At 47.8% G+C, this 26059-nt stretch overlaps 1 protein-coding gene across 2 annotated transcripts; it reads left to right on the top strand.

The window, feature by feature from the left end:
- Positions 1–513: 513 nt before the first annotated feature.
- GPR45 (G protein-coupled receptor 45) lies at positions 514–24899 on the top strand. 2 transcript variants are annotated; one of them, XM_084900916.1, is made up of 4 exons: positions 514–604; positions 898–1020; positions 3227–3278; positions 21062–24899. In XM_084900916.1, exon 4 carries the CDS (start codon positions 21292–21294, stop codon positions 22402–22404), a length of 1113 nt encoding a protein of 370 aa, XP_084757042.1. In that variant the 5' UTR covers positions 514–604; positions 898–1020; positions 3227–3278; positions 21062–21291; the 3' UTR covers positions 22405–24899. The 2 variants fall into 2 exon arrangements, with proteins under 2 accessions (XP_084757042.1, XP_084757041.1); XM_084900915.1 differs by lacking the exon at positions 3227–3278 and having other exon boundaries at positions 21039–24899.
- Positions 24900–26059: the final 1160 nt, after the last annotated feature.

Genomic DNA, 26059 nt, shown 5'->3' with positions numbered 1-26059 from the left:
TGAGGGTGGGGTGGGAACCTGGTGGAGGTGAGCAATGGAGGGGGAAAAATGAGGAACATTTGTAATAATCTGAACAATAAAGATTTATTTAAAAATTTAAAAAAATAACAGGAAAAAAAAAGAGAATATACCTTCAATGAGAAATGTGATTTAGTGGTGTCTGCATCTCTGGTGCAAGCAATGGCCTCAGTCTCACTCATGTGGAGGGAGAGACTGTTTCCGACTGCACTGCTGCTTCCTGCCAGGGGTCACCTGTAACCGGGATGGGCACCTCTTCCCAGAGAGGCTCCTGTTTCCGTCATCACAGAGCAGGGGTTCCCGTGCGCCTCTCTCGCGTTGGGCTTGGCTCCTGGTGGCAGCAGGGTGCCTCTCAGGGGTATTTACTGGCCAGGACCCCAAGCCCAGCTGCAAGGAGTGCTTGCCTGCATGAGGCACGCATCACAGTGGTGGGGATTAGTGAAGGAGAAGAGCTCACCGGCTCCCTCCAGTGGCCCAGCCTCTCCTTTTCTACAGGAAGCGCGGTGGGAGGGCCTGTGAATGACTGGCTGGGGCTGTGTTCCTGTTCACCCTCGGGAGTGGGAGCTACACACCCGCAGCTGCAGCCGTATGTACCCTGCCTGTTTCGTACATACCCTGCCTGTTTCGTACATACCCTGCCTGTTTCGTGAGAGTTCAGCTGATTTCCTTAGGAAACTGCTGTGCCTTCTTTCCAAAAGTGCCGACTCTGCTGAGGTTCCTTCAGGTGGTGCTGGCCTGAGAAATGTACTCTTTCGTGTAGGACCGTTCGTTTACCTGATGTCCACAGTGCAATAGCAGGAATAAAAATAGAACTGAAATTAGCCTTATCAATAGCCAGTTAAAATCCTAATGCTTGCCCTTGCTAATCTTTTCTCTCAGCTACAGCAAAGGAATGAAATGGATAAAACAAGAAAAACTTTCAGAAGTTCATTGCTGACTACTGTTGACATTCAACGGCCATGACTTTCCTAGTCTACAGGCAATGAATGGACAAGCAATGGTGTAAGTCACAGAGCAGTGTTCTCCATCACAGCAGGTTTTGTTAACTAAGTCTACTTGCTATGCGGAATGCTTTCTAGAATGTTCTGTCTCATGCAGTTTGCCAGAGCCAGCATGTGAGCCACTCATGGAGATGGTATAGTTGTAATCCAGCCTGATCTGAAGCTATCCACCAGTGCCCTGGCTCTGGGGCCTCCCCAGAAGTGCAAGGTCAGCCACCATGTGTGCCCTGCCTCAGGCCACCCAACATGAGCTACAGAATGATTTCAGATGGCTGCTATTTGTGTTGGGTTTGGAGTGCCCGGGAGAGGTCAAGCTATGAACCAAGGTGGGCTGCTGCTAGTGTTGAGTCTGAGGGCACTTAGCAAGAGGTACAGTGTACATAGAGGCCATATGCTGCTTGTTTGAGAAATTTTAGCAAAGTCCAAAGCATAATGCAAAAGAGGCCATTTGTATGGAAAAGCCACCGCAAACAGTTTGGGTGGGCCCACAAATTGGGTAGGGAATCATCAGGGTAGGGTGAACATTGTGAGTCAGATTGATGGAGATTCAGATATGGCATCTACCTGCTGACCCTATGGAGGGGTTCTCAGAAAAGAAACAATGGCCTCTGCCAGCATTTTTGTCTGGCAGAAACCTGCCCCCCAGCTCTCAACCTGATGCCAGACAATTCAATTCCTATCTGTATGCCCCTGGCTCCTTTCAAGCTACTGCCCAGTGCTGGGGCTCAGAGGAAAAAAGTCTGAGTATACCTTTGTGTGGGCTCTTTAAAGGGAACTGCCTGTGACTCTAGCAGCCCTCCATTGCAGCCACAATGCCCACCTGTTTTTACAGACAGAAGTTATGGGGACTTCTCTTCTTGTCTCTGGAACCCTGAGCTTGGGGGCCTGGCATGGGCTGGGACCCCTCACTTCTCAGGAGAGACCTTGCAGCTGATCCCTCCTGATTTTTATCTGCAACTTGTGGGTGTGGAACCAGCCTGTTCCATGTATCTGCCCCTCCTACTAGTCTCAATGTGGCTTCTTTAAATTTCTAGTTGTAGGGCTTCCATTCAGCTAGATTTCAGGTGGCTCTGAATGACACTTGTTCTGTAGTTTTGGTGTATTTTGTTGTGGTTGTGGGAGGATTTGAATACCACATTTATTTACACTGCCATCTTGACCGGAAGTTTCAATTCTCTATTTTGTTAACATGATGTATGTATATCATGTTGATTGATTTACAGATGTTGAACCATACTTGCATCCCTGTGATGAATTCCACTTGGTCATGGTGTAAAATGTTTTTAATGTATTGTTGAGTCAGTTTGCTAACATTATTTTCAATAATTTTTATATAAGTTCATCAAGGATATTGACTTGTAATTTTTTTTGTAAAGTTTTTGTCTGTATCAAGGTAGTGCTGGTTTCATAGAATGAGTTTGGAAGCACTCCTTCATCTTTAATTATTTGAAATAACAAGAAAAATAGGCATTCTTTCTTCTTTGAATTTTTGGTAGAATTGAGGTGTGAAGCTGTCTGGCCCTTTTATTTGTTGGGAGTCCTTTTAAAAAATTATTACTGCTTCAGTTTCATTGCTGGTAATGGTCTGTTTAGATTTTGTATTTCTCCATGGTTCATTCTTAGAAGGTTATATACTTCTAGAACATATCTATTTCCTCTAGGTTATCAAATTGGTTGCCATATAATTGTTTGTAGTATTTTTTATTTTTATTTTTATTTTTTATATATATATTTTATTGATCTTTTACAGAGAGGAAGGGAGAGGGATAGATAGCCAGAAACATCGATGAGAGAGAATCATCGACCAGTTGCCTCCTGCACACCCCCTACCGGGGATGTGCCCGCAACCAATGTACATGCCCTTGACCGGAATCGAACCCGGGACCCTTCAGTCCACAGACCGACACTCTATCCACTGAGCCAAACCGGTTTCGGCTGTTTGTAGTATTTTTTAATATTCTTTGTTTTTCTATGGTGTCATTTGTAACTTCTCTTTTATTTATAAGTTTATTTATTTGGACTCTGTTTTTCTTGGTGAGTTTGGCTAAAGATTTGTTGATTCTGTTTTTCGTTCCAAAGGATCTTAATTATATTGATCTTTTATATTGTTTTTTAATTTTCTATATTTTGATTTCCACTTTGATCCTATTTTCCTCCCTTACATTGACTTTGGGTTTCGTTTGTTCTTCTTTTTCTAATTCCTTAAGGTGAAAAGTAGATTGTTTACTGGGGATTTTTCCTGTTTCTTGAGGTAGGCCTGTATAACTATGAACTTCCTTTGTACACCTGCTTTTGCTGCATACCATAAATTTTGAAAAGTAGTGCTTTCATTTGTTTCAAGATAGATTTTTATTTCCTATTTGATTTTCTCTTTGATCCATGGGTTATTTAGTAGCATGTTGTTTTGTCTACACGTATTTGTAGATTTTTTCCAGTTTTCTTCCTGTAGTTGATTTCTAGTCACACGCATTATGGTCAGAAAACATGCTGGATGTGATTTCAGTCTTCTTATTGGGGCTAGTAATCCATGCTGTAGAATGTTTCATATCTAGTTGAAAAAAGTATATTCTGCAGTTTTTAAGATGAAATGTGCTATAGATGTGCTAAGTTGATCTGATCTAATGTGATATTTAAAGTCATTATTTTTTATTAATTTTATGTCTGGATGATCTATTCATTGATGTGAGTAGGGTACTAAGATCCCTTACCATTATTGTATTACTGTGGATTTCTTTATGTCCATTAATAACTGTTTCTATGTTGGGTGCATAGATATTTTTGATAGTTACATCCTCTTCTTGAACTGACCACTTTATAACTATGTAGTCTTTCTTTGCCTTTTCACACATTTCTTTGTTTAAAAGTCTATTTTGTGTGATATGCGTATTGCTACCAGAGCTTTCTTTTCATTTCTGTTGCATAAAATATTTTTTTTCCATTCCTTCACTTTTGATTTGAAGTGAGTCCTGTATGCAGCATATTAATGAGTTATTTTAATGCATTCAACTATATTATATCTTTTTATTGGATAATTTAATCCATTTACTTTTTAAAAATTATTGATATGTACTTTTTTGGCATTTTTTTAATTTTGGAAAGTTGTTTTTATAGTTCTCGTTTTCTTTCTTCTTTTCTTGATCTCTTCCCTTGCTTGTTGTCTGCTGGTTTTCTTTAGTATTTTATTTTCTTTCATTCTCTTTATTCTTTTTTTTTTAAAAAAAATGTATTTTATTGATTCATAGAGAAACTGAGAGGGGAGATGGAGAGAGAGATGTAGTATCAATGATGATAGAGAATTGTTGATCAGCTGCTCCTGGGTACCCCACAATGGGGATTGAGCCCACAATCCAGGCATATGGCCTGACCAGGAATCAAACCATGACCTCCTGGTTCACAGGTCCATGTGCAACCACTGAGCCACACCAGCTGGGCTATCTTTATTCTTCGTGCAGCTGTTGTAGGTTTTTGCTGTGTGCTAACCATGAGATTTATGTATATAATTCTGTATCTATTTTATGTTGTTAGATTTTTAAGTTTGAATATATCCTATAAGAACTACTTTTTTACTCCACCCTCCATTCTTTATATTATTGATGTAATATTTTAGATCTTTTTGTGTTTTATATCTCCTACTTATTATAGTTTCAGTTGAGTTTGATACATTTTTAACCTTCATAATAGCTTTTTAAATGTGTGATTTACTATATTTGTTCAATATTTGGCTTTACTTGTGAGATTATTTTTCCTTCCTCATAATTTCTTGTTTCTGGTTGTGGCCAAGCATTTTTATGTGATTCTCTGTAGGTTATATAATTACATGCATTTTGAAAATGAGGAATCTGAGGCACAAAGAAGTTAAATAATTTGTTCAGAGTTTACACAGCTAGTAAGCAGCAAGCTAAGACTTAAAATCCAAGCAGTTTCTCTCTTTCCTAGATTCTTTTTTTTTTTTAATATGTTTTTATTGATTTCATAGAGAGGGTGAGAGAGGGAGAGAGAGAAACATCAATGATAACAGAGAATCACTGATCAATTACCTCCAGCACTACTGGGGATTGAACCTGCAACCCGGCATTTGCCCTGACTGGGAATTGAACTGTGAACTCCTGGTTCATAGGTTGTTGCTCAACTACTGAGCCACAATGGCCAGGCTTCCCTCACTTCTCATGCTGTCACTCCCCCTCCCACCCCTTACAGCAAGCATGTCAAACTCACTGCTGGTAGGCCTCATGCCTCATCCACGAGTTTGACATGCTTGCCTTACAGAGAAAGTACCTACACCCCAAAGCATGAGTTATCCATATTAGATATGACAGGTAGATCTGGTGAAGGCAGGGGAGCTTTGCTTAGAGGTTCTCCAAAATTAACTTTAAGGCAAGCATGATAGATGTAAAATTTCCTTCGCTGGACTTTGAGAGAAACCAAAAACAGGACAGAATCTCTTGAAACTGTCACATTTTCGAGAAGAAAACAAATGTTTCCCTGCATACTTCCTGATTCCTGATGAAGCTAGTTCCAGTTTTGACAACCACTGATGAGCCTGTTCTCCTTATTGGACCATTGAGCCAAGAAATCTTGGTTTTTAACAATAGGAGACACTGCAGAGACCATACATTTTCTCTTTACACTATGAAATGAGTTGGAAATGGTTTAAAGACAGGTGTGAGCAGAAAGCTGTGGTTTCCAATGGGGAAAAGGCATTAATTCTGTCTTGGATGATCAAGAAAGGTTACCTTGAAGTAATGGGCCCTGACCCAACTGGGCAAAGAAGAGCATTACAAACAGGAAAAACACGAGTGAAGGCCTAGGATCAAACTGCAGAGCATGTTACTGGGATCCAGAAATGGTGCATTTCAACTGCAGCATCAGATTGTATGTAAGAATGGGAAACTGAGCTTTTGTACTTATGGCTTTGAACCCCATGCTTAAGAGTTTAATTTTGACTGAGTAACCAGCGATGATCTTTCAAAAGTTATAGAGGAAGTGAAGGGAAGGTGGTTATATTTAAGGAAATGTAACTGGCAGAATCCAAAGAGTAGAAATGATTGAAAGAAAGGGAGAGGTTGTCAGTTTAAAGACTAATTAAGAAGCTATTAAATAATTCGAGCAAGAGATAGTGATATTTTGAACACGTCAAAAGTACGGAGCATGGAAAGAGCCATTCTTTTCATTCCAGGTGTACTAAGAGGTGAAATATTTATATATTGCTTCAATATTGGCAATGGAAGGAAGTGAGGAAGCCAGATATGAAAGATAGTTTTATTTAAAAAAAATATGGGGTTCTACTGTATGGAAAAACATATTCTTCAAATGGTGCATCTGATAAGGGGTTAATTTCCAGAATATAAAAAGAACTCATATAATTCAACACATAGGGTGATATTTTATGGATATAAATAAGATTATTTTAACTTTATAAGGAAAGACAAAGGAATTAGAGTAGCTAAAATAATTTTGGGGAAAAAATAAAATTGGAGGAGTTAGTCTACCCCAATTTTAAGGTTTTCTGTAGAAAAAGTCAGGCTGGTGTGGTATTGGCAGAGGGATGGGCTCCTAGACCGATGGGACAGAAGAGAAGACCAAGAAGGAGGCCAGGAAGATGCAGCACTGATTTTTGACAAAGATCCAAAAACAATTCAATGAGAAAATATATTTTCTTTTTTTTAAAAATTCTCATCTGAGGATATTTTTCCATTGATTTTTAGAGAGAGTGAAAGGGGCAAGGGATTGACTGGGAATTGAACCCAAGATCCTTCAGTCCTTAGGCTGACAGTCTAACCACTTAGCATAGCTGCAAGGGCAGGAAAATATTTTTTCAACAAGTGGTGCTGGAGCAATTGGATGTTCCACAGTCAAAATAATTTTTGAAAAAGCCAGCTGTGTACTCAGTTGCTAGCCCTCTCTGTGCGTGCACCTCCATACCTCTGTAGTTTACTTCCGCAGCTCCTCTGTATCTCAGAGTGCTTTTCTCTTTCCTTCTGGTTGTAGAATTTCCACTTAGCCAGCCTTCTGTGGGTTCTGGATGATGTCCATTTTGTCTTTTAGTTGTAGTTTTGAAGTAGTTGTGTGCAGCAGCAAGTTCAGGTGTTTACCTATGCCACCATCTTGGTTTCTCCAAAATAATTTTTTAATAATCTTGACTTTACATCTTTCAAGAGAAAAATAACTCAGTATGGGCCATAGATTTCAAAGTAAAACATCTACCGGTATATATATAAAAGGCTAAGTGATAGTCCAAAGGTCCTACTGGTAGCTATGATGCACACTGACCACTGGGAGGCAGACGCTCAATGCAGGAGCTGCCGAGCTGCAGTGACTTGGCAGTGGCGGTTCTTGAGTGATGCACCCCAGAACCAGAGAGGAAGAAGCCCAGTTTCAGGGTATGTTATCTGAGAACTGCCCTCTGGCAATCCAGGATCCCTCAGGAGATGTCAAAGAGCGGGTTTTGGCCTATCCCCACAGGCCAGGCCAAGTGACTCCACCTGCCAGAGGCACCCCGCTCACTCCACAGATGTCCTTTGAGCTGCGGTGCTGCCCCAGGTGTGGCTGGCCAAGGAGGCACTGCAGGAAGTTGCTTCTAGGGCATGTCTGGCCCATCTTGACCAGTCTGGCCCACCAGCCATCTTCTAGTTAATTTTTTTTCAATGTCCACAAATCCATGCACTGGGGCACTAGTAAATTATAAAAATGTAGAAAAAAGCATAGGAAGGATCTACAGAGTTGTTAGACATGATACCAAAAGCACATTCCTAAAAAAAAAATAAAAAATTCAATACCTTGGACTTCATCAAAATTTAGCTTGTTTTCTGTGCTGTAGACTAGAAAAAATATTTGCAACCTCATGCCTGACAAAGGACTCTTGCCTGGAATATATAAAATCTTTCAACATTCAATAGTATCCTATCTAATAAAAGAGTACTATGCAAATTGACCATCACTCCAAGATACAAGATGGCTACCCCATGTAGTCAAAGATGGCTGCCCCCATGTGAACACATGATGGCCACCACAAGATGGTCTGCAGGGGAGGGCAGTTGTGGGCAGTTAAGGGTGGCCAGGCCAGCAGAGGAGGGCATTTGGGAGGGACCAGGCCTGCAGGGGAGGGCAGCTGGGGGGGACCAGGCCTTCAGGGGAGGGCAGTTAGGGGCAATCAGGCTGGCAGGAGAGCAGTTAGGCATCAATCAAGCTGGCAGGGGAGTGGTTAGGGGGTGATCAGGCGGGCAGACAGAAGTGGTTAGGGGCAATCAGGAAGACAAGAGAGCAGTTGGGAGCCAGCAGTCTTGGATTGTGAGAGGATGTCCCAGTAGGATCAAGCCTAAATGGGCAGTCGGACATCCCTTGAGGGGTCCCAGATTGGAGAGAGTGCAGGCTGGGCTGAGGGACACACACCCCCGTGCATGAATTTTGTGCACCGGGCCTCTAGTAAAAACATATTCTACTCAGAAATTGACTAACTACATGAAGAGACAGTTCACTGAAGAGAATATATTTACGGCAAGCAGCACATGAAAAAATACCAGCATCACCAACAACCAGGGAAATACAAATTCATACCCTGGTGAGATCCTGCCACACACCTGGCAGAACAACTTACAATGCCACGTACTGGCGAGGGGCAGAGCAGCTGTATCTCCATCACGATGGGGATGCAGGGTGTTACAGCCCCCCTGGAAACCAGTTTTACAGTTTCTTAAATAAACAAGCACAAGTGAATAAGTCAGACAAGAGAAAGACAAATACTGTATGACCTCACTTATATGTGGAATCTAAAAGAAGAGATCATATTTGTGGGTCCCAGATTTGTGGCATTAGCTTCCAGCTTCCAGTTATAAGACAAGCAAGCACAACACGATGACTGTAGTTGGCACTACTGTGTGGCATATTTTAAAATTGCTAAGAGAGTAAATCCTACAAGTTTGAATCAAATGGAAAATAACATTGACATTTGGGGTTTTGTTGTGTTTTTTTGTCCTGTACCTGCATGAGGTGATGGGTGTTAACAAAGCTTACTGTGGGAATCATTTTGCAGTATACGTAAGTCATGCTGTGTGCCTTAAACTTACACAGTGCTGTGTGTCAATTATTTCAATAAAACTGAAAGAAAAACAAAAACTAAGCATGATTCCCATCCACCCTAGCAACCACACTCCCGGGCATTGACCTCCACACAAAACCTGCCCCCTACTGCTCATGTGGCTTCATCTGTACCAGCCACACCCTGGATAAGTGGATAGTCAAATATGTGGCACGTCACACCAGGGGTTTACTACTCAGCAATCAAAAGACACGAGGTGATGAGGTAGGGAACGTGGTGGGTGGTTCCCTTTCTGAGTGGCTCGCACATTGGAAACAAAGGCCACCTCAGCTCACACATGGTATGGCGCCATTCGAATAACACTCTCAGCAAAGCTATAGGGAATGAGGCCAGTTTTGTGGTTATCAGGAGTTAGGGGGAGGGGAGTGAGGAAGGTGGGTGTGACAGTAAAAGGTAGCACAGGCAGATCTCTGTGTTGGGACAGTTCTGTATTTTGGTTGGTGGTGGTTGTAGGAATCTACACGAGTGATGACATGCACAGAATTGCGCACATACATGGTATCTGAGCCGGGTTCCTGGTTTTGATACCGTACTGCAGAGTTGTAACCATTGGGGGGAAATGGGGGAATGATTTAAAGCACTTCTCTGTACTGTCTTTGTGACTTCTTGTGGGTTTATAACTATTTCAAAACTAAAAAGTGTAAGAGATATTGTAAAGAGATGTAAGAGCCTAGATCGGAACTGACCGGGGAGAAGATGGAGTTTTATCAGAAACACATTGAGTGGGAGGAATGGGCGTGACTGGGTGAGACGTGAAGACACCTTACAGTGCTGGTCTGAGTGCTGAGAGCGTCTGAACCTGCGGCTAAATTAAGCTGCGGTCCTAGTGCGGTTGCTAAGGCGAGGGTGGAGAAAAGGAGAAACAAGGATGTTTGTGAGGCACGAAGAAGAGGGAGAGCTGCTGGCAGGAGCAGTGTGGGCTCCAGTTGCCAAAGGGCAGGCTCGATGTTCGCCTGGGTGAAGCTTCCCGGAGTCCTTTCATTGACCCCAGAAAGCAAGTTTCTAAAATATGGACTGCACTTCAGAACAACTGGATTCTAAATACACCCAGATCGGCATTTAACTAGTTAGCTGGCTTACCTTAGGTGAGTCACTTAATCGCTGAGTCTCACTTCCTTAGCAGAACATCATAAAGGCAATATTCCTAATAAGTGGGTTGAGATTCATTTGGGAACCCAGGCTGAGGGCCACAGCGCCCCCAGCAGGTCCTCAGGGCATGTTTCAAGCCTCTGCTCGCTCCTGTGGGCGTGGCCAGCATTCCCAGGGTGGGTAGGGTTAGGAGGTGATTATTTGCTGATTGTGGTTTGGTTTTGGGGTTAGGTCAGACTTTGGTTTAGGATGTTTGGACCCATTGAACCCCACCTGCTGAGACTGGGACTGAATTGCCACGGCCTCCTGTCAGCTCTCAGGCTGAGCCTGCTTCCCTTGGTGGCTTGAAGATAGAAAAAGGCCCAGATTCCCCTTGGACTGCACTGTCTGCAGACTGCCCCGCCTTCCACCTCATTCTTTCTTCCTGGTGCCCAACGTCTTCTGTTTGCCCCTCCTGGAACATGTGCTCCCCCCGCCCCACTCCCCATGTCTACTGCTGAGTGCTTGGCCTTTGCAGCCAAGGAAGGCTCTTTTGCACTGACATCTGCTTCAGTTTGGCCACCAAGGCATTCCCAGGGGGCCCAGTGGAGAGGAGAGTAAGGTTAGCTCTTTACTGCCTGTGGGATGCCTGGGTGACGATGGGGACAGCCTGTGGGGAGAACTTTGAGTGACTGGGGGTGATCATGTCCATCCATCAAATTCATGGTTTCTCTCATGACAGCCTTTCAGCCTTTGGGTGGTAACAGCTCTGTTGTTACCTGGTTTTCTGAACTATCCCCATGTGGGTTCCCTGATCTTTATTAGTTCTCCCAAGCTCCCCTAATGGGAAGGGCCCTCTCTTTGCTGCTGGGACGCTCCCTGATCTCACCTTGGATATGAGAAGGTCCCAGGGCGCGAGCTTTCTGCCAGCTTTAGCTCACCTCCCTGCTGTGGCCCAGGCCTCAGTGAGCATGGGCACATGGAGGTGCCACCGAGGACTCTATGGTCAGTGGTGACAGTAAGTGCGCGCTCCGTGCCCAGCACGTGTGCGCCTTCCTCCCGAAGGGGAACGTGTGCTCTTCATGCGGGAGAGGCTGGGGAACTCTGGCTTGGAGAGCTGCTTTTTCTTTTTCAAACTGTGGTAAAACACACATAACAACACTTACCAGTCTAACCCTTTTAAATCTACATTCAGCAGCATGAAGTGCTGTCCACCATCAGCTCCATAACTTCTTCTCAGATTGAACCTCTGTGCTCACAGCATCTCCCCATTCCCCAGCCTTTGGCAGCCACCATTCTACTTTGTGTCTCAATAAATGTGACCACTCGAGGAACGACACAGCATTTGTCCTTTTGTAACTGGCTTCTCTGAGCATAACATCCTCAAGGTTCATCCATGTTGGAGCACCCATGTTGGAACATCCATGTTGGAGCACCCATGTTAGAACATCCATGTTGGAGCACCCATGTTGGGGCACCCATGTTGGGGCACCCATGTTGGGGCCTGCGTCAGAATGTCCTTCTTTTCTGAGGCTGAGTGACACTCCACTGCGTGTGTGAAGTGCATTTGGCTTACCCACCTTCCCCTGGCGGGCACATGGGCTGCTTCCACCTTGTGGCTATTGCTGACAACGCTGCTATGAACATGGGTGTACATATCTGTTTGAGTGTCTGCTTCCAGTCATGTGGGCCACACGCCCACAAGTGGACTTGCTGGATCGCACAGTAATTCTCTTTATAACTTTTTAAGGAGCCACCATATTGCTTTCTGCCGTGGCTGCACCATTTCACATCCCACCAGCGGGGCACAGCCTTCCCCAAACTTGCTATTTTCTGGGTGGTGGTTGTTTTATAGTAGCCACCCGAATGGTGCACCATGGCGCTTCATTGTGGTTTTGACTTGCGTTTTTCTAGTATCAGTGGTGGTAAGCATCCTTCCACGTGCTTCTTGGTTGTTGGTCCTCTCGACTTCTTGTCCTGTACTTCAGTACTTGTCCTGTACAGTACTTGTCCTGTACTTTACTTGTCCTGTACAGTACTTGTCCTGTACTTCAGTACTTGTCCTGTACTTCAGTACTTGTCCTGTACTTTACTTGTCCTGTACAGTACTTGTCCTGTACTTCAGTACTTGTCCTGTACTTCAGTACTTGTCCTGTACTTTACTTGTCCTGTACTTCTTCAGAGTAATGTCTATTCACGTCTGTGTGTTTGAAAATCAGCTTGTTTGCTTTTCTTGTGGTGACTTGTAGGCATTTGTCACATGGTCTGCAGAGCAGTTTGTCGGGTAGATGCTGTGCCCCGGGTCCAGCATCCTGTGCAGCCCTTTGATTCTGCTGATGGTGTCCTTTGACACAGGAAGGTTTGTAATTTGGATAAAGCCCAGTCTATCTGTTTTTTCTTTTGTTGCTTGTGCAAAATCTGGAGAATCTTTGGAGCATCGTTGCAATGAGGATTCATCTTTCCACCATGAACCTGCCCACACCCTTTACCCAGGAGCAGAGCCTTGGATCCCAGAGCTATCGATTCTCCTTAACAGACTGTGAGCTTCCTGTGCAGGGAATGTCTGTTAATGCGGGCCTTGCAAAGTCCCTCCCAGCACGGAGTGGGGCTGAGAAATGTTGGACGGGTAAACAAAGGGTAACTGAATGAATGGCTCTCAGTGGAGAAAAACGGGCCTCTCCACAGGGCTGTAGAGCCTCAGCTCTGACTGTTTTCAGAAGATCTTTCTCTCTTTCTTTCCTGCCTACGGTCCCGGCAGGTTGCTGCTCAGTGGGCCCTGGCTTTTATATGATGGTTTGCAGAATGACAATACTGATCTATGGCTCCAAGCAGTGGCCTCATTTCCCTCCTTTAACGAAGGGGGCGTGTGTTCTGCGGGAAAGTGCTGATTTACTGAGTGACCAGAACCGCTTCTGTTCCTAATAGAAAGCAGCACAGACGGGCTGCTTGCTGAAGGCGAGGAAGGAGCAGGACCGGCACTTCTGAAACGGAAATTGATTTCCTCGCCCCTGGGTGTCCTTGCTAATCTGGAGCTGAGCTTCCCCGAATGTTCTCCCCGAATGGCAGTCTCCTCAGGACATCCAGTCCAAACGCCTTCTGATGGACTGTGCACAGACCTCTCCCGTGAGCCCGTCTCATGGAGCACAAATTCAATATGAAATCAAAACCGGGAACATTCATTCCGCAATAAAAGGAAATCTACTGAATGAAGCATGAATGCTTGTTAATCATCTCTTCCTATTTTTTCACTCTTTTTAGGGCTGCTGGTGTCACTATCAAACAAGGAGTGGCTGGCACCAAAAGTTAGGAAAAAGTAATAAGAGAAAAACAAGAAATTAAGACAATTCTGTCAATTAACTTTTTGAGCAAACTGGGAAAAGCTGTCATTATAAGTCATTACATGATTTTTAGCAGCAGAACATCCCAGTGTGGTTCAGGCCTTTCTTGTCCTGTGGGGGAGTTTGAAAAGTCATGGCATTCTAGAAGGAAGGGGGCCTGGTTTGAATCCTTGGGCGCCCCTCCCTTCTCTCGTATAATCCTGCACAAGTGATGACAGCCGTTCTAACCTGTTTGCTCATCTGTAAAAGAGGGATGCAGTGAAAAAGGCTGCAGGGAGCTGCTGTGGGATTAAATGAAACTGCATTTGTAAAGCATGTGACATGTCCTCAATACCCCTTTCTGCCTCCTCCCATTGTGGGTGGCATTGGTTGTGGGGATAGGCCGTTACTAATTTAAATAACAGACTAGTGGCAGGCCAGGTCACCACGGCCCTGTGGACACAAAAATGCTTTAAAAGACAAAAACAAACAAAAACAAGACACTGTCTCCATTGTCCACTCGCTCTTCCGTCAAACGTGCACCTTGAGAAAGGGCAGATGGCAGTGCGGGTCCACCTGATCTGCAGTTTGCTTCTTCCATGACTTTTTGTTCCAAGATATCCGGGTCAGTGTGGGTGACATATTGGTCAATGTATGAGTTCCCCACGTGCCTTAGCCCCACGGCTGGGCTCCAGGTGGTTAATTCGTGGCTGCCCAGCATGCCGCCAAGAGAGCCTGCATCTAGGAAATGACATTTTTGCCTCATCTCATTCCATTTCTTTTCCTCCTCCTCAAGGCCCAAACAAGGAGACTAAGGCTCTCACCCCTTTGGCGCACTGGGTGGAGCATCACCCCAAGGACTGAAGGGTCCCAGACTCGATTCCGGTCAAGGGCATGTACCTCAGTTGCAGGCTCATTCCTGGCTCTGGGCAGGAGGCAACCAATTGATGTGTCTCTCTTACATCCATTTCTCCTTCTCTCTGCCTCTCCCACTTCCACTCTCTCTAAAATTCAATGGGAAAATAGCCAATGTTTTGTAGCTTATCTGCCTTGTTTGGATATTTGGTTGCTTGGGTTTTTTTCTTTCACTTTATTTTTTATTTTTGGAATCTGGCAGATGAGTCACATCCTGCCACTTTAAAAATAATCTTTATTGTTGAGAGGATCACAGATGTCCCCCTTTTCTGCCCCTCTGCTCTTTCCCTTTGCTGGGCTGGGTGTGAGGCAGTGGCCACCCCCTGGAGGAGGGAAACGGCAGCATCTTTGGGGAGAAGCTTGCAGAGCTGGAGGGTTTCTAAGAAACGTGCACAGACCGCACTGTGCTGCCCCAGGCCGGTGGGAATCACTGGAGCCCTGTCCCCTGGAGAGACAGGAGGCTCCTCCTCTCTTTCTCAGCAGTTTTCTCTCTTTTAATTTCTGGGGAGAAGCTGTTTCCATGGATATTTATAGATCAGAGCCCCAGGGGCAGGAGGCTCCCCTCCGTGCTGCTGACAGAACAGCACAGCAGTGCGCCTGCCCAGCAGGGAAGGAAGGGGTGCAGCGAGGCCACCTGCCATCGCCTGGCCACAGCCCTGGGGGCTGCCAGTTTCTAGTCTTCATTTTGGAAAAACAAATTCTCAGCACACTCATGTTCATGATTTGTCACTTTTATTTATTTATTTATTTATTTATTTATTTATTTATTTTTTTAAATAAATCTTTATTGTTCAGATTATTACAATTGTTTCTCCTTTTCCCCCTTCCCCCATAGCTCCCCTCCACCTGGTCCCCATTCCACCCTCTGCCCTTACCTCCCTCCCCTGCTGTTCTCATCCATAAGTATATGATTTTTGTCCAGTCTCTTCCCATACCGCCCACACAGACACCCTTTTCCCCCTGAGAATTATCAATCCCCTCCCATTCTATGCCCCTGATTCTATTATATTCACCAGTTTATGTTCCTCAGATTTTTAATTCACTTTTAGATTCACTTGTTGATAGATATGTATTTGTTGTTCATAATTTTTATCTTTACTTTTTTCTTCTTTTTCCTCTTTTTAAAGAACACCTTTCAGCATTTCATATAATACTGGTTTGGTGTGATGAACTCCTTTAGCTTTTTCTGATCTGTGAAGCTCTTTACCTGCTCTTCAATTCTGAATGATAACTTTGCTGGGTAGAGTAATCTTGGTTGTAGGTTCTTGCTATTCATCACTTTGAATATTTCTTGCCACTCCCATCTGGCCTGCATAGTTTCTGTTGAGAAACCAGCTGACAATCGTATGGGTGCTCCCTTGTAGGTAACTAACTTCTTTTCTCTTGCTGCTTGTAAGATTCTCTCTTTGTCTTTTGCTCTCGGCATTTTAATTATGATGTGTCTTGGTGTGGTCCTCTTTGGATTCCTTTTGTTTGGGATTCTGTACGCTTCCTGGACTTGTAAGTCTATTTCTTTCATCAAGTGGGGGAAGTTTTATGTCATTATTTCTTCAAATAGGTTTTCAGTGTCTTGCTCTCTCTCTTCTTCCCCATAATTCTGATGTTGGTTCATTTGAAGTTGTCCCAGAGGCTTCTTACACTATCTTCAATTTTCTGGATTTTCTTCTCTTCTTGCTTCTCTGGAGGAGTGTCCTTTGCCACTTTGTATTCCAAATCTTTGACTTGATTTTTCCATTCCTCTAGTCAGCTGTTGGGTCTCTGTATATTTTTTTATTTCAGTCAGTGTATGTTTAATTTCTAGTTGGTCCTTTTTCATATCTTCGAGCGTCTCGTTAAATTTATTGGCCTTTTCTAGGAAATTCTTGAAAAACCTTATAACTGTGGTTTTGGACCCTATGTCCAATCATTTGTTCTCCTCCATTTCTTTCGTTTGTGATATGTTTCCTTGTCTCCTCATTTTCGCTGCTTCTCTGAGTTGGTAGGGTAGTTTTGTATGCTGTGTGTCCTATATGGCTCAATGGGTCAACCTCCCAGTTACCTGATGTGGACACTCTCGGTGCACTCCTTTGTGGACTGTGTGTACAGTCTTGTTGTAGTTAAGTCTTGATTGCTGTTGGTATCACTGGGAGGAATTGACCTCCCGGCCAATTGGCTGTGAGGACCCACTGTATCTATAATGGAAGAATTGCTATGCTGGAGACATGTTTATGGTGCTGGGCTTATTCCAGTAGGGCTTTGGTGCTCACTGAGTCTGCCTCTTGAATGTGTGCCTAGTCACCTGCCACCAGCCTGATTCTCGTTCCTCTGTACCTCAGCTTTTCAGCATTTGTGCTCCTTTCTCTTTCCTTCTAGTTGTAAGACCTCCATTCAGCCAACTTTCCTGTGGTTCTGAGTGATAGATGTTTTGTCTTTTAGTTGTAGTTTTGAAATTGTTGTGCGAGGCGGCAGTTTAGTTTTTTACCTTTGCCACCATCTTGGTTTCTCTATACAAATGTTATTACTGTTTGTTTGGTCAGAGCAAAAATTACATCAGGATTAGACCTTGTATATGCAGAGCGCTGAATTTTGGCAATTTGAATTAAAGTTTTGCACCTGGGGCACCTGGCCCTGGAACAGGAAGGGCTGCTGGGGTACAAGGAGGGTTGCAGGGGTGTAGGAGAGGCTTCTGGGTGCAGGGAGGGCTGCTGGGAGCAGGGAGGGCTGCTGGGAGCAGGGAAGGCTGCTGTGGTGCAGGGAGGATTGCTGAAGTGCACAGGGCATCACCCTCTCCGCCTGACGCAGGTCCAGGGAAGCACTGGTCTCTTAAGGGCTTAGCCAGCATGTAATATGCACACAATAAACTTCAGGCATTGCTAAAGATCATCGATAAAGATTTGCTTCCTTAAACAGCTTCCCAATCCAGTTCTATTTGAAACCCCCACTCAAGGGCCTTGTCTGAGTTGAGAAATAAAAAATCTGTCTTCTAAACACAGCTACTTGATGTCTAACTTTGGTAGTCCCTGTCTATTTCCTCATTGCCAATAAAGTTATTGAAATTGAAATATACCACCTGTGTGAGTTTGTATCAAAAAGACAGATGACGCTGGTGCAGGTAGTGGCAGAGTCACCCTGCTCCGCGGTAATCCATGCACCAAACGTTCTCGGCGCCAGGATAGGCAATCCACGCCAGAGCCCGTTCCTTCCCTGAAGCAGCAGGAACAACCTCACAGCCCACCAATGCCCTGCCACTGGCTGGAATAGAAGCAACAGGTTCTGTTGGCGATATGTGTGCACGTTTGTACATGCATGTATGTGCCTGTGTACGTATGTGTGTGTGTGTGCGCGCACACACATGTATGTACTCCAGTATATGTATGTATATATTACCCACTTTTCAAAAGTTCATGCTACACCACTTCACTTCTACAAAAGACCCACATTAGTACCTGTTTTCACAAACCCAAAGAAATAAGAGGACTTTCACTTTTAAGAAAACAAGGAGAAAGAGAAAATAGCGTCAGCATTTGTTTTGCTCGAGTGGCTAGAGGCGGCCCCAACACCTCAGGATGCAGGGCTGCCAGCGTCTGGCCTCATCTCCACAGTTTTGGGCATCTTGGCAAGACGGGTCCTTGGGAATCGGAAAAGCCTGGGGGAGCGTGTAAGGGCGTTGCCGGAGTAAAACAGTTCCACGTAAAGCTGTCATAGCTAGAGAGCAGGAAGAGACTCCCTCCTCCCCCTGGCAGATTTCCCCCCAGAGAGCTGTCTTCCACGCGCCCATTTCCCACCTGCTCGGAGAAGGGCAGGCGTTACTCTAAGGCTTCCTGGCCTCCGCTGGGGGCTATGGAGAGTGGGGACTGGGTTTCTTACTCGGTGCCTGTCAGTATAGAACATCCACAAAGGAACAGAGTGCTATGCAAAAAGCACAGAAAATAAGAATGCTCTCAGATTTTTAAAAAATATGAATGCCAGCCGAGACCGGTTTGGCTCAATGGATAGAGCGTCGGCTTGGGGACTAAAAGGTCCCGGGTTCGATTCCAGTCAAGGGCATGTACCTTGGTTGCGGGCATATCCCCAGTAGGGGGTGTGCAAGAGGCAGCTGATCGATGACTCTCTCTCATCGATGTTTCTAGCTCTCTATCTCTTTCCCTTCCTCTCTGTACAAAATCAATAAAATATATTTTTTTAAAAATATGAATGCCAAAATTAAATAGGACTAAACATAAAGTTAAAAATCCCAGAGCATAGTATAAAAAGGGACTAATGAGACAACATTTAAAAATATATCCTGGAAAAGAAAAGAAAAATGAAGGCTCAATGGGTGAGTCCAGCACCGACCTGATCGATCAGGAGGGAGGAACGAATACAGGTGTGGATCAGAGACATTTCCAGTTGGGATGTACGTGGCTTTGGATTTAAAAGACACACCGAGCATCCAGCCAATAAAGGAGAAAAGACCCAAATAGAGCTACACCCCTATAAAGACATTTGCAGAGAGAAATTATCAAACCGCTAATAGGCAAAAGATTGTCACCTATGAAGGAAAAGAATCCAATCTACTTGCAACCTCGTCCCAGCAATGCAGATGCCAGAGGAGGCACCTCCCCGCTTCCTGGAAATGACTCTGGCCTGCACGCCAGCAGCCAGCAGGAAGGCAGAAGGTTCCAGGTGAGCAAGGATTCAGAAAGCCCTTTCTTAGCAAGTGTTTTAAGGATATTGTCACAGTGATCGGCAAACCGCGGCTCACAAGCCACATGCAGCTCTTTGGCCCCGAGTGTGGCTCTTCCACAAAATTCCACCCACGTGCAGGTGTGCACGTACAGTGCGATTGAAACTTTATGGGCCATGCGCAGAAGTTGGTTTTCGGCTCTCAAAAGCAATTTCAATCGTTGTACTGTTGATATTTGGCTCTGTTGACTAATGAGTTTGCTGACCACTGGTCCAGAAAAATAAAGGAAATTAAGACAGAAGATGACAAGGTTAGGAACATGAGATGAAGAGATACTGCCCACACTTGATAGAAGGCCATACAGACACTTAAGTATATTTTCATAGTTACAACGGTCACTCAATTAAGTTATTTTAAAAATGGCAAATCGAGGAGCAGGTGCAAAGGCTCCAGGAGGGGATCCTTGGGAGAAAGAAAGTGTGATTGAGAAGCCAGGAGAAGGCTCGCTGTGCTGGTGGAGAAATGAGAACGGGAAAACACAGAGCGGCCGGGAAGCCAGGGCAGCACACGCAGCAGCTGTGATAGGGCATGAGGTTGGCATCGGAGCCGACGAGCTGTCAGCCTAGGTGCCATGGGACCGGGACGCTGGCTTGTGCTCCTCACACAGAAATCCCTCTGGGATCAAATACACCAGGCGGGAAGATGGGATTCCACCAGACAACCCGACTCAACCCTGAGCAATGCGATGTAGACATAAGAATCTAAACTTTTCATGGTAGTCACCTCCTTAAAGCCAACTGATAAAAGGCATAGGAGCTTGGTAGTGGATTCAGGAAAGGACATAAATATTAATGACAGGCGTGGTGGATGACAGTATGAATGTGAAAGGGGAGAGAGGAGGTGGGGGGTGGGGAGAGGTACCAAGTCCATATTTTACAGTGTTGAAGAGATATTGTCTATATTTGATAGAAGGCCATACAGACATATAAGTATATTTTTATAGTTACAATGGTCACTCAATTAAATTATTTTAAAAATAGTGAATCAAAATCATTAGGAAGAGAGTGAGGTCAAGCAGAGTGAGCTAAACCTCGTCTTTCACATGGTGAGGCCAGCAGATAGTGTCTCTAATGGCTAAACCAGAAAATTAGACATAAGTAACTCTCTGGTTATGGGGTAAACATCAGCAAAACCCAAACCACAAGATGGCAAGAAGAGGGCGGATGTATATATATGAGAAACAGAGAGAGAGAGAGATCAATGTGAGAGAGACATGTTGACTAGTTGCCTCCCGCACACACCTGGGCGGGAGATCAAAATCTGCAACCCAGGTCAGTGCCCTTGACCTTGAATGGAACTCGAGACCCTCCAGTCCGCCGCTGACACTCTAACCACTGAGCACCCCGGCCAGGGATCTTCTAAAAGAGCTTATCTTTGGGGAGGGTTTCCTTCTTTCCAGCAACACGGCTACCCAAGATGTCTCTGCGGTAGAGTGGATACAGGTCTACAGGATCTACCTGCTTATGTCTTACAACCGCACGAGACTCTACCTACGTGTGTCTCAGAATAAGCTAAATTAATGTCACGGTGGCAGCTGCCTGGACTCACCTACTCTGAATACCTGCTGGCAGCTCCTGTGTGCAGGCCTGCCGGGCGGGAGGCAGACACTCCCTGACCGCCCACGGAGGCCCGCTTCCCCACACTTTCCTCTGCCGGGTTGCCTGGAATTCGTTATTAAATCCGTGCTCATTATTTGATGGTGATTAGAAAGTACTCACTTACTAATCCATTGCAAACCAGGTCTGATTAGGCGTCTCTGTTACTTCACAAGAGTCACAGTGTTTGTGAACAGCAAACCTTGTCCCGCACGGTAACTGGGTGATCCCCTTTTCTCTCCACCCGTCTTAGATACCCGCGGGGTTAAATGCTCAGCTCAGCACGCCAGCAGGTCTAACTCCGTCTCCTCTGCCCCCTGCCAGGTGGGAGACCGTCCACTGGGAAGCTGCGCCACAGGCCGTGGGCTGAGCCGGTGGATGTCCTGAGGAGTCACAGATCCTGGCGGATGCTCCCCGAGGAAGGCGCTTCCCGGACCCTCCCGCGGCCCTAGAGAGCCAGGACGCCCCAGAGAGCCAGGGCCGCGGGGGATGCAGGCAGCCGGCGGCCCGGCGGCCCCCAAGGCGCTGAGGGGCGCCCCGCCGGCGGTCCTGCCTAGACTGGCGGCTTCCCTCCAGGATGTCCTGCAACCGCTCGTCCGCGGAGCCCTTTGAGCACCTGCTGCCCAACGGCAGCCACGCGTGGGCGGCGGCGGCGGCGGCGGCGCCCCTCCGCGGCTGCCTGGCGGGCGTCCTGGTGCTGATGATCGCCGTGGGCTTCCTGGGCAACTCGGTGGTCTGCGTCATCGTGTACCAGCGGCCGGCCATGCGCTCCGCCATCAACCTGCTGCTGGCCACGCTGGCCTTCTCCGACATCATGCTGTCGCTGTGCTGCATGCCCTTCGCGGCCGCCACGCTGGTCACCGTGCGCTGGCGCTTCGGCGACTCCTTCTGCCGCCTGTCGGCGGCGCTCTACTGGCTCTTCGTGCTGGAGGGCGTGGCGGCGCTGCTCATCATCAGCGTGGACCGCTTCCTGCTCATCGCGCAGCGCCAGGACCGCCTCACGCCGCGCCGCGCCAAGGCCGTCATCGCCGCGTCCTGGGCGCTGTCGCTCTGCGTGTCGGCGCCCGCGCTGGCCGGCCGGCCGCCCGTGGAGGTGCCGGCGCGCGCGCCGCAGTGCGTGCTGGGCTACACCGAGCTGCCCGCCGGCCGCGCCTACGCCGTGACGCTGGTGGTGGCCGCCTTCTTCGCGCCCTGCGGCGTCATGCTGGCCGCCTACCTGGGCATCCTGCGCGCCGTGCGCCGCAACGCCGTCCGCGTGCGCAACCAGTCCGACAGCCTGGACCTGCGGCAGCTCGCCCGGGCGCGGGCCGGCCTGCGGCGCCGGCAGCAGCAGGTCAGCCTGGACCTGAGCTTCAAGACCAAGGCCTTCACCACCATCCTCATCCTCTTCGTGGGCTTCTCCCTGTGCTGGCTGCCGCACGCCGTCTACAGCCTGCTGTCCGTGTTCAGCCGGCGCTTCTACTGCAGCCCGTCCTTCTACACCACCAGCTCCTGCGTGCTGTGGCTCGGCTACCTCAAGTCTGTCTTCAACCCCATCGTCTACTGCTGGAGGATCAAGAAGTTCCGCGAGGCCTGCATCGAGCTGCTGCCCCAGACCTTCCAAATCCTCCCCCGGGTGCCCGAGCGGGTCCGAAGGCGCGTCCAGCCCAGCACCGTCTACACGTGCAGCGAAAGCCAGTCGGCTGTCTAGCCGGAGGCGGTGGGTGGAGGGGCACAGGGCCTGGGGCCTGGGCCCGGCTGTCCTGCTCTGCCTCCTGGCCCTGAGCCCCAGGGGCAGGCCGTGGCGGCCAGTGAAGCACAAAGGTGCTCATCTGTGACAAGCAGCTGGGCGAATGGTTTCTGTGTTTTGCTGCAGGAGAGCAGGGGTGGGTCCATGGAGGCTTTAGGAGGAAGGTGCCTGGAACTGGAGGGGAGCAGGGAGCGGGCAGACAGTCAGGGAAGAGGAGGGAGCAGGGCTGGGCGGGTGAGTGTGCACAGGAAGAAGGCTCTGCTTAGGAGAAAGCCTGTGGTTTCCTTACATTGATCACATGAGCGTTCCCACCAGGCCACATCGTCCTTTCCGTAAACCAAGATCACGCTGGGAGCAGAGGGGGCCAGGGCCTCAGCTCCCGGGAGGGCAGGTGGGAGGCTGAGGGCAGCTCAGCGGAGAGGAGGGGCCCACGCACGGCAGGGTGTGTACCCGCCTCTCCTGCTGGCCCAGCACACCCAGGGCCCTCCATCCTCCTGTCTGCCAGGACCATCTCTCTGCCCCTCTTTCTCTCTCTGCTTCTCCTGCCTCCCTTTGTTCTCACTCCATCGTCGCCAGGGGGCAGAAGAGGCACGGTCCTTCTCTTGTAGTTCACCTTCTGGGCAAGTACTGGAAGCGACTTGCTTCCTATCTCCGAAGTGGTCCTGGGCTTGTTTACACGTTTCCTCCGAACACGCTGAGGCTGCAGCCTCAGAGCTGCCGCATGGACTTCTGCGTTGGACCTGCGGGCAGGGGCCGGACAGACCGGACAGACACGGCCTGCCGCAGGTCCCCGCGGACCTCTGTGCTCCTCCTACCTCATGCTGCGCCGTCCTCGGGGCCACCCGCCTGCTCGGGGCCGTGGTCCTCCCAGCCCAGGCAGGACTGGGCCCCGGGAGTGAGGCTGCAGACGGGAGCTTGGCTGCTTGCGCTGTGCCCTTGCCACCCGGCCAAGGTCACCCATTACTCCAGAGCTTCTGACATGGGGTAGGTTTTCCCGAAATTGAGGCACACCACTAAGTCCATACAGTTCTTTTTACAGTTTCCAATTTTTTTCTGAAGAGAGTGGGAAATTTAGGGAGAAATTCAGAAAATCTGAACCCAAGTCTAACTCTAACAGGAGCTAGTGTGTGAGCTTGTTCACGTCACCCGACTTCTGTGGGCCTGTTTCCCCGTTTCCCCAGCGAAGAAGCAAGTCTACATGACCTCCCACGTCCCTGTCAGCTCTCAAACACTCGGATCCTAAAAGGGTATCTTGTCTGCTCGTAGTTACAGTTCCTGTATTTGTTTATTTCCCACACCATGAGCCTTTATTTATTAAGTGCCTGCTAGACGCAAGGCACTGTGGGAGAAAAAGGGATGAATAAGGTCTGGGCTGTACCCAAAGGCAGTTGTCCAATTTATCTCAAGATCATTGTAACTCAAGCCTGGCCGGCATGGCTCAGTGGCTGAGCATCAACCTATGAACCAGGAGGTCATGGTTTGATTCCCTGTCAGGGCACATGCCTGGGCTGTGGGCTCCATCCCCAGTGGGGAACGTGCAGGAGGCAGCTGATCAATGATTCTCTCATCATTGATGTTTCTCTCTCCATCTCCCTTCTTCTCTGAAATCAATAAAAATGTATTTCTAAAAACATTATTTAATTCAAATTCGGCCTAACGCAGATGCTCCCTCCTCATTGCTCTTCTCGGTCCCTTGCCCCGGTTGTAGGAAGAGGCCAGCTCCCCGTCTCGCATTCACTTCCTGTGGTGCTGGTGACAGGCAGGGAAGGGCGGGAGCACAGAGAACATAATTTCTGTTATCCAACCCCAGAGCAGGATTTGCTGTGAAAGTGACTGGTACTTTTTCTCACTCACTTTACCCAGGTGCAGAGAGAAGGAAGATGGGCAGGTGGTTGTGATTGAGATGGCCTGTCAGTTCATGTCCAAGTGCCCCCAGCAGGGTCAGGGTTTGCCTTTGGCTTCCATCCAGTTCAGCCTTAGTGGGCCCAGAGCACAGCCAGCCCCCAGGGCCAGGCCAGTGGCCCCCTCCCGCTGTGGGCGTTTAAGAAAATGCTCCCCCAGAGCCTTGAGTAAAGAGAAATCACAAAACTGAATGAATGAATGCAGGTACCAAAATTTACACCCGTCAGTGTTATAGGATGTATGTTGAAAAGTAATGTGTTTCAAACTAATAATTTTGTACATATTTTTAAATAAAGTGTTATTGCTCTTTCTGTGTATAAGACTATGCTCTTGCCATAATTAGCACCGAGGCCATGAACAGTAAGCCAACCACCTGGAGTCCGGCGCCCCCTAAGACACAGCAACCTCAGGAAACACAGAGCCGGCAGTTACTCTAGCGCTGGACTGGCTGACGGACACTGAGGGCAGGTGAAAACCAGGAGACGGTGTGAGCAGTGGGCTCAGTGGTGGTGATAGCTTTAAATCATGGCCCTGCTGAGTAACCTGTGGTCTTCACCTCCGCCTCTCAGGGCGTCACCTCAGAAGCCTCTCCCTCTCGAACCTCTGCCGAACTCTCCTCCCCTGAGCCCCGCGGAAGGCCCAGGCCGTGCCCAAAGCAGCTGTCCGAGCTTGTCTCCTGTGAGGAGAACCACCACGGCTCTTTCAGTCTCTGTTTCTGTCTCTTCTTTAGCCCTAGAGTCACCCAAATCCGGTGCCTGAATAGGAGATGACCACTGCAGTGACTCCCCAGGGGGCAGCCCCCTGGTTCCGTGAGAGAAAGCTGAGGCACACGTCTCAGAGGCGTCATCCTGATTCTGAGTCCCCTGGGAAATCCACTGCCTTTTCATTTTGGATCTTGCTCCCTCCTGTCGGGGTGAAATAAAAGCAAAGGTTACCAGGGCGTCCTGCCAACCCAGATAAGTGATGAAAATCTAGATCAATTCCTACTTGGCTGTTCTGAGACCTGGGTGTGCTTTTCCCTTGTGTGACTTCCAGCACACTTTTTTGGGCTAAAAGCCTGCTGGTTAAGTCGGCAGCCCTGCCTCCCAGGGCCCCGGAGGTCTCTGAGTGCCAGCATCCAGGGTTTGCTCCTAGGAAATGCTCAGGGGAGGAGGAGGGGGAAGGAGGGGTGGAGCCAAAGGGCCACCTTGCTCTCTGCGTGATTCCAGGCAAGTGACTTGGTGTCCCAGCTTTCTCAGCTCCTATGCGGTGTAGACACACCCACCCACGGGGTCCGTGAGGGGAAATGAATGGTGCCCAGGAAGGGTCCGGTCCCTGCCAGGCCGTGGCAGCGGCTGCACACACGGCGGCAGGAATGACTACAGCTGTACTGCCCACTTGCTCTAAGGCCAACCTTGGTACTCTGGGGCAAGGGCAGCGATTTGTTTCAGAACTGGCTGCTGGTTTCTTTTCTCAGGTGGCCCTAAGATTTCGTGGTTCCCTTGATAAGAACACAACATCCACAGGAGCCAGGAGCACAGGTTTGGCTTTAAAGAGCGCAATTCCCGATGGCTGGGCTGCAGCACTGGGCGGTGTCCGAACTGTCCCCGGGCTGCGAGCTGCCTCACAGGGCGCCCGGAGGAGGACAGAGCCGTGGAGCCCTCTCGGGGCACATCCTGGGGCACGCTGCGTGGAGGGGCTCCGTGTGCAGAGCTGAGCAGGGTTGTGGGCGTGC

The sequence above is a fragment of the Pipistrellus hanaki genome (assembly GCF_964339955.1).
Source record: "Pipistrellus hanaki genome assembly, chromosome: 12".
In the NCBI taxonomy this organism is placed as follows: domain Eukaryota; kingdom Metazoa; phylum Chordata; class Mammalia; order Chiroptera; family Vespertilionidae; genus Pipistrellus; species Pipistrellus hanaki.
Note: the sequence above shows the minus strand (reverse complement) of the source record. Positions and strands in the feature narration are given on the sequence as shown.

Excerpts from the sequence above, each read along its gene's own strand:
- GPR45 (XM_084900915.1), top strand. The coding sequence starts at position 21,292 with ATGTCCTGCAACCGCTCGTCCGCGGAGCCCTTTGAGCACCTGCTGCCC.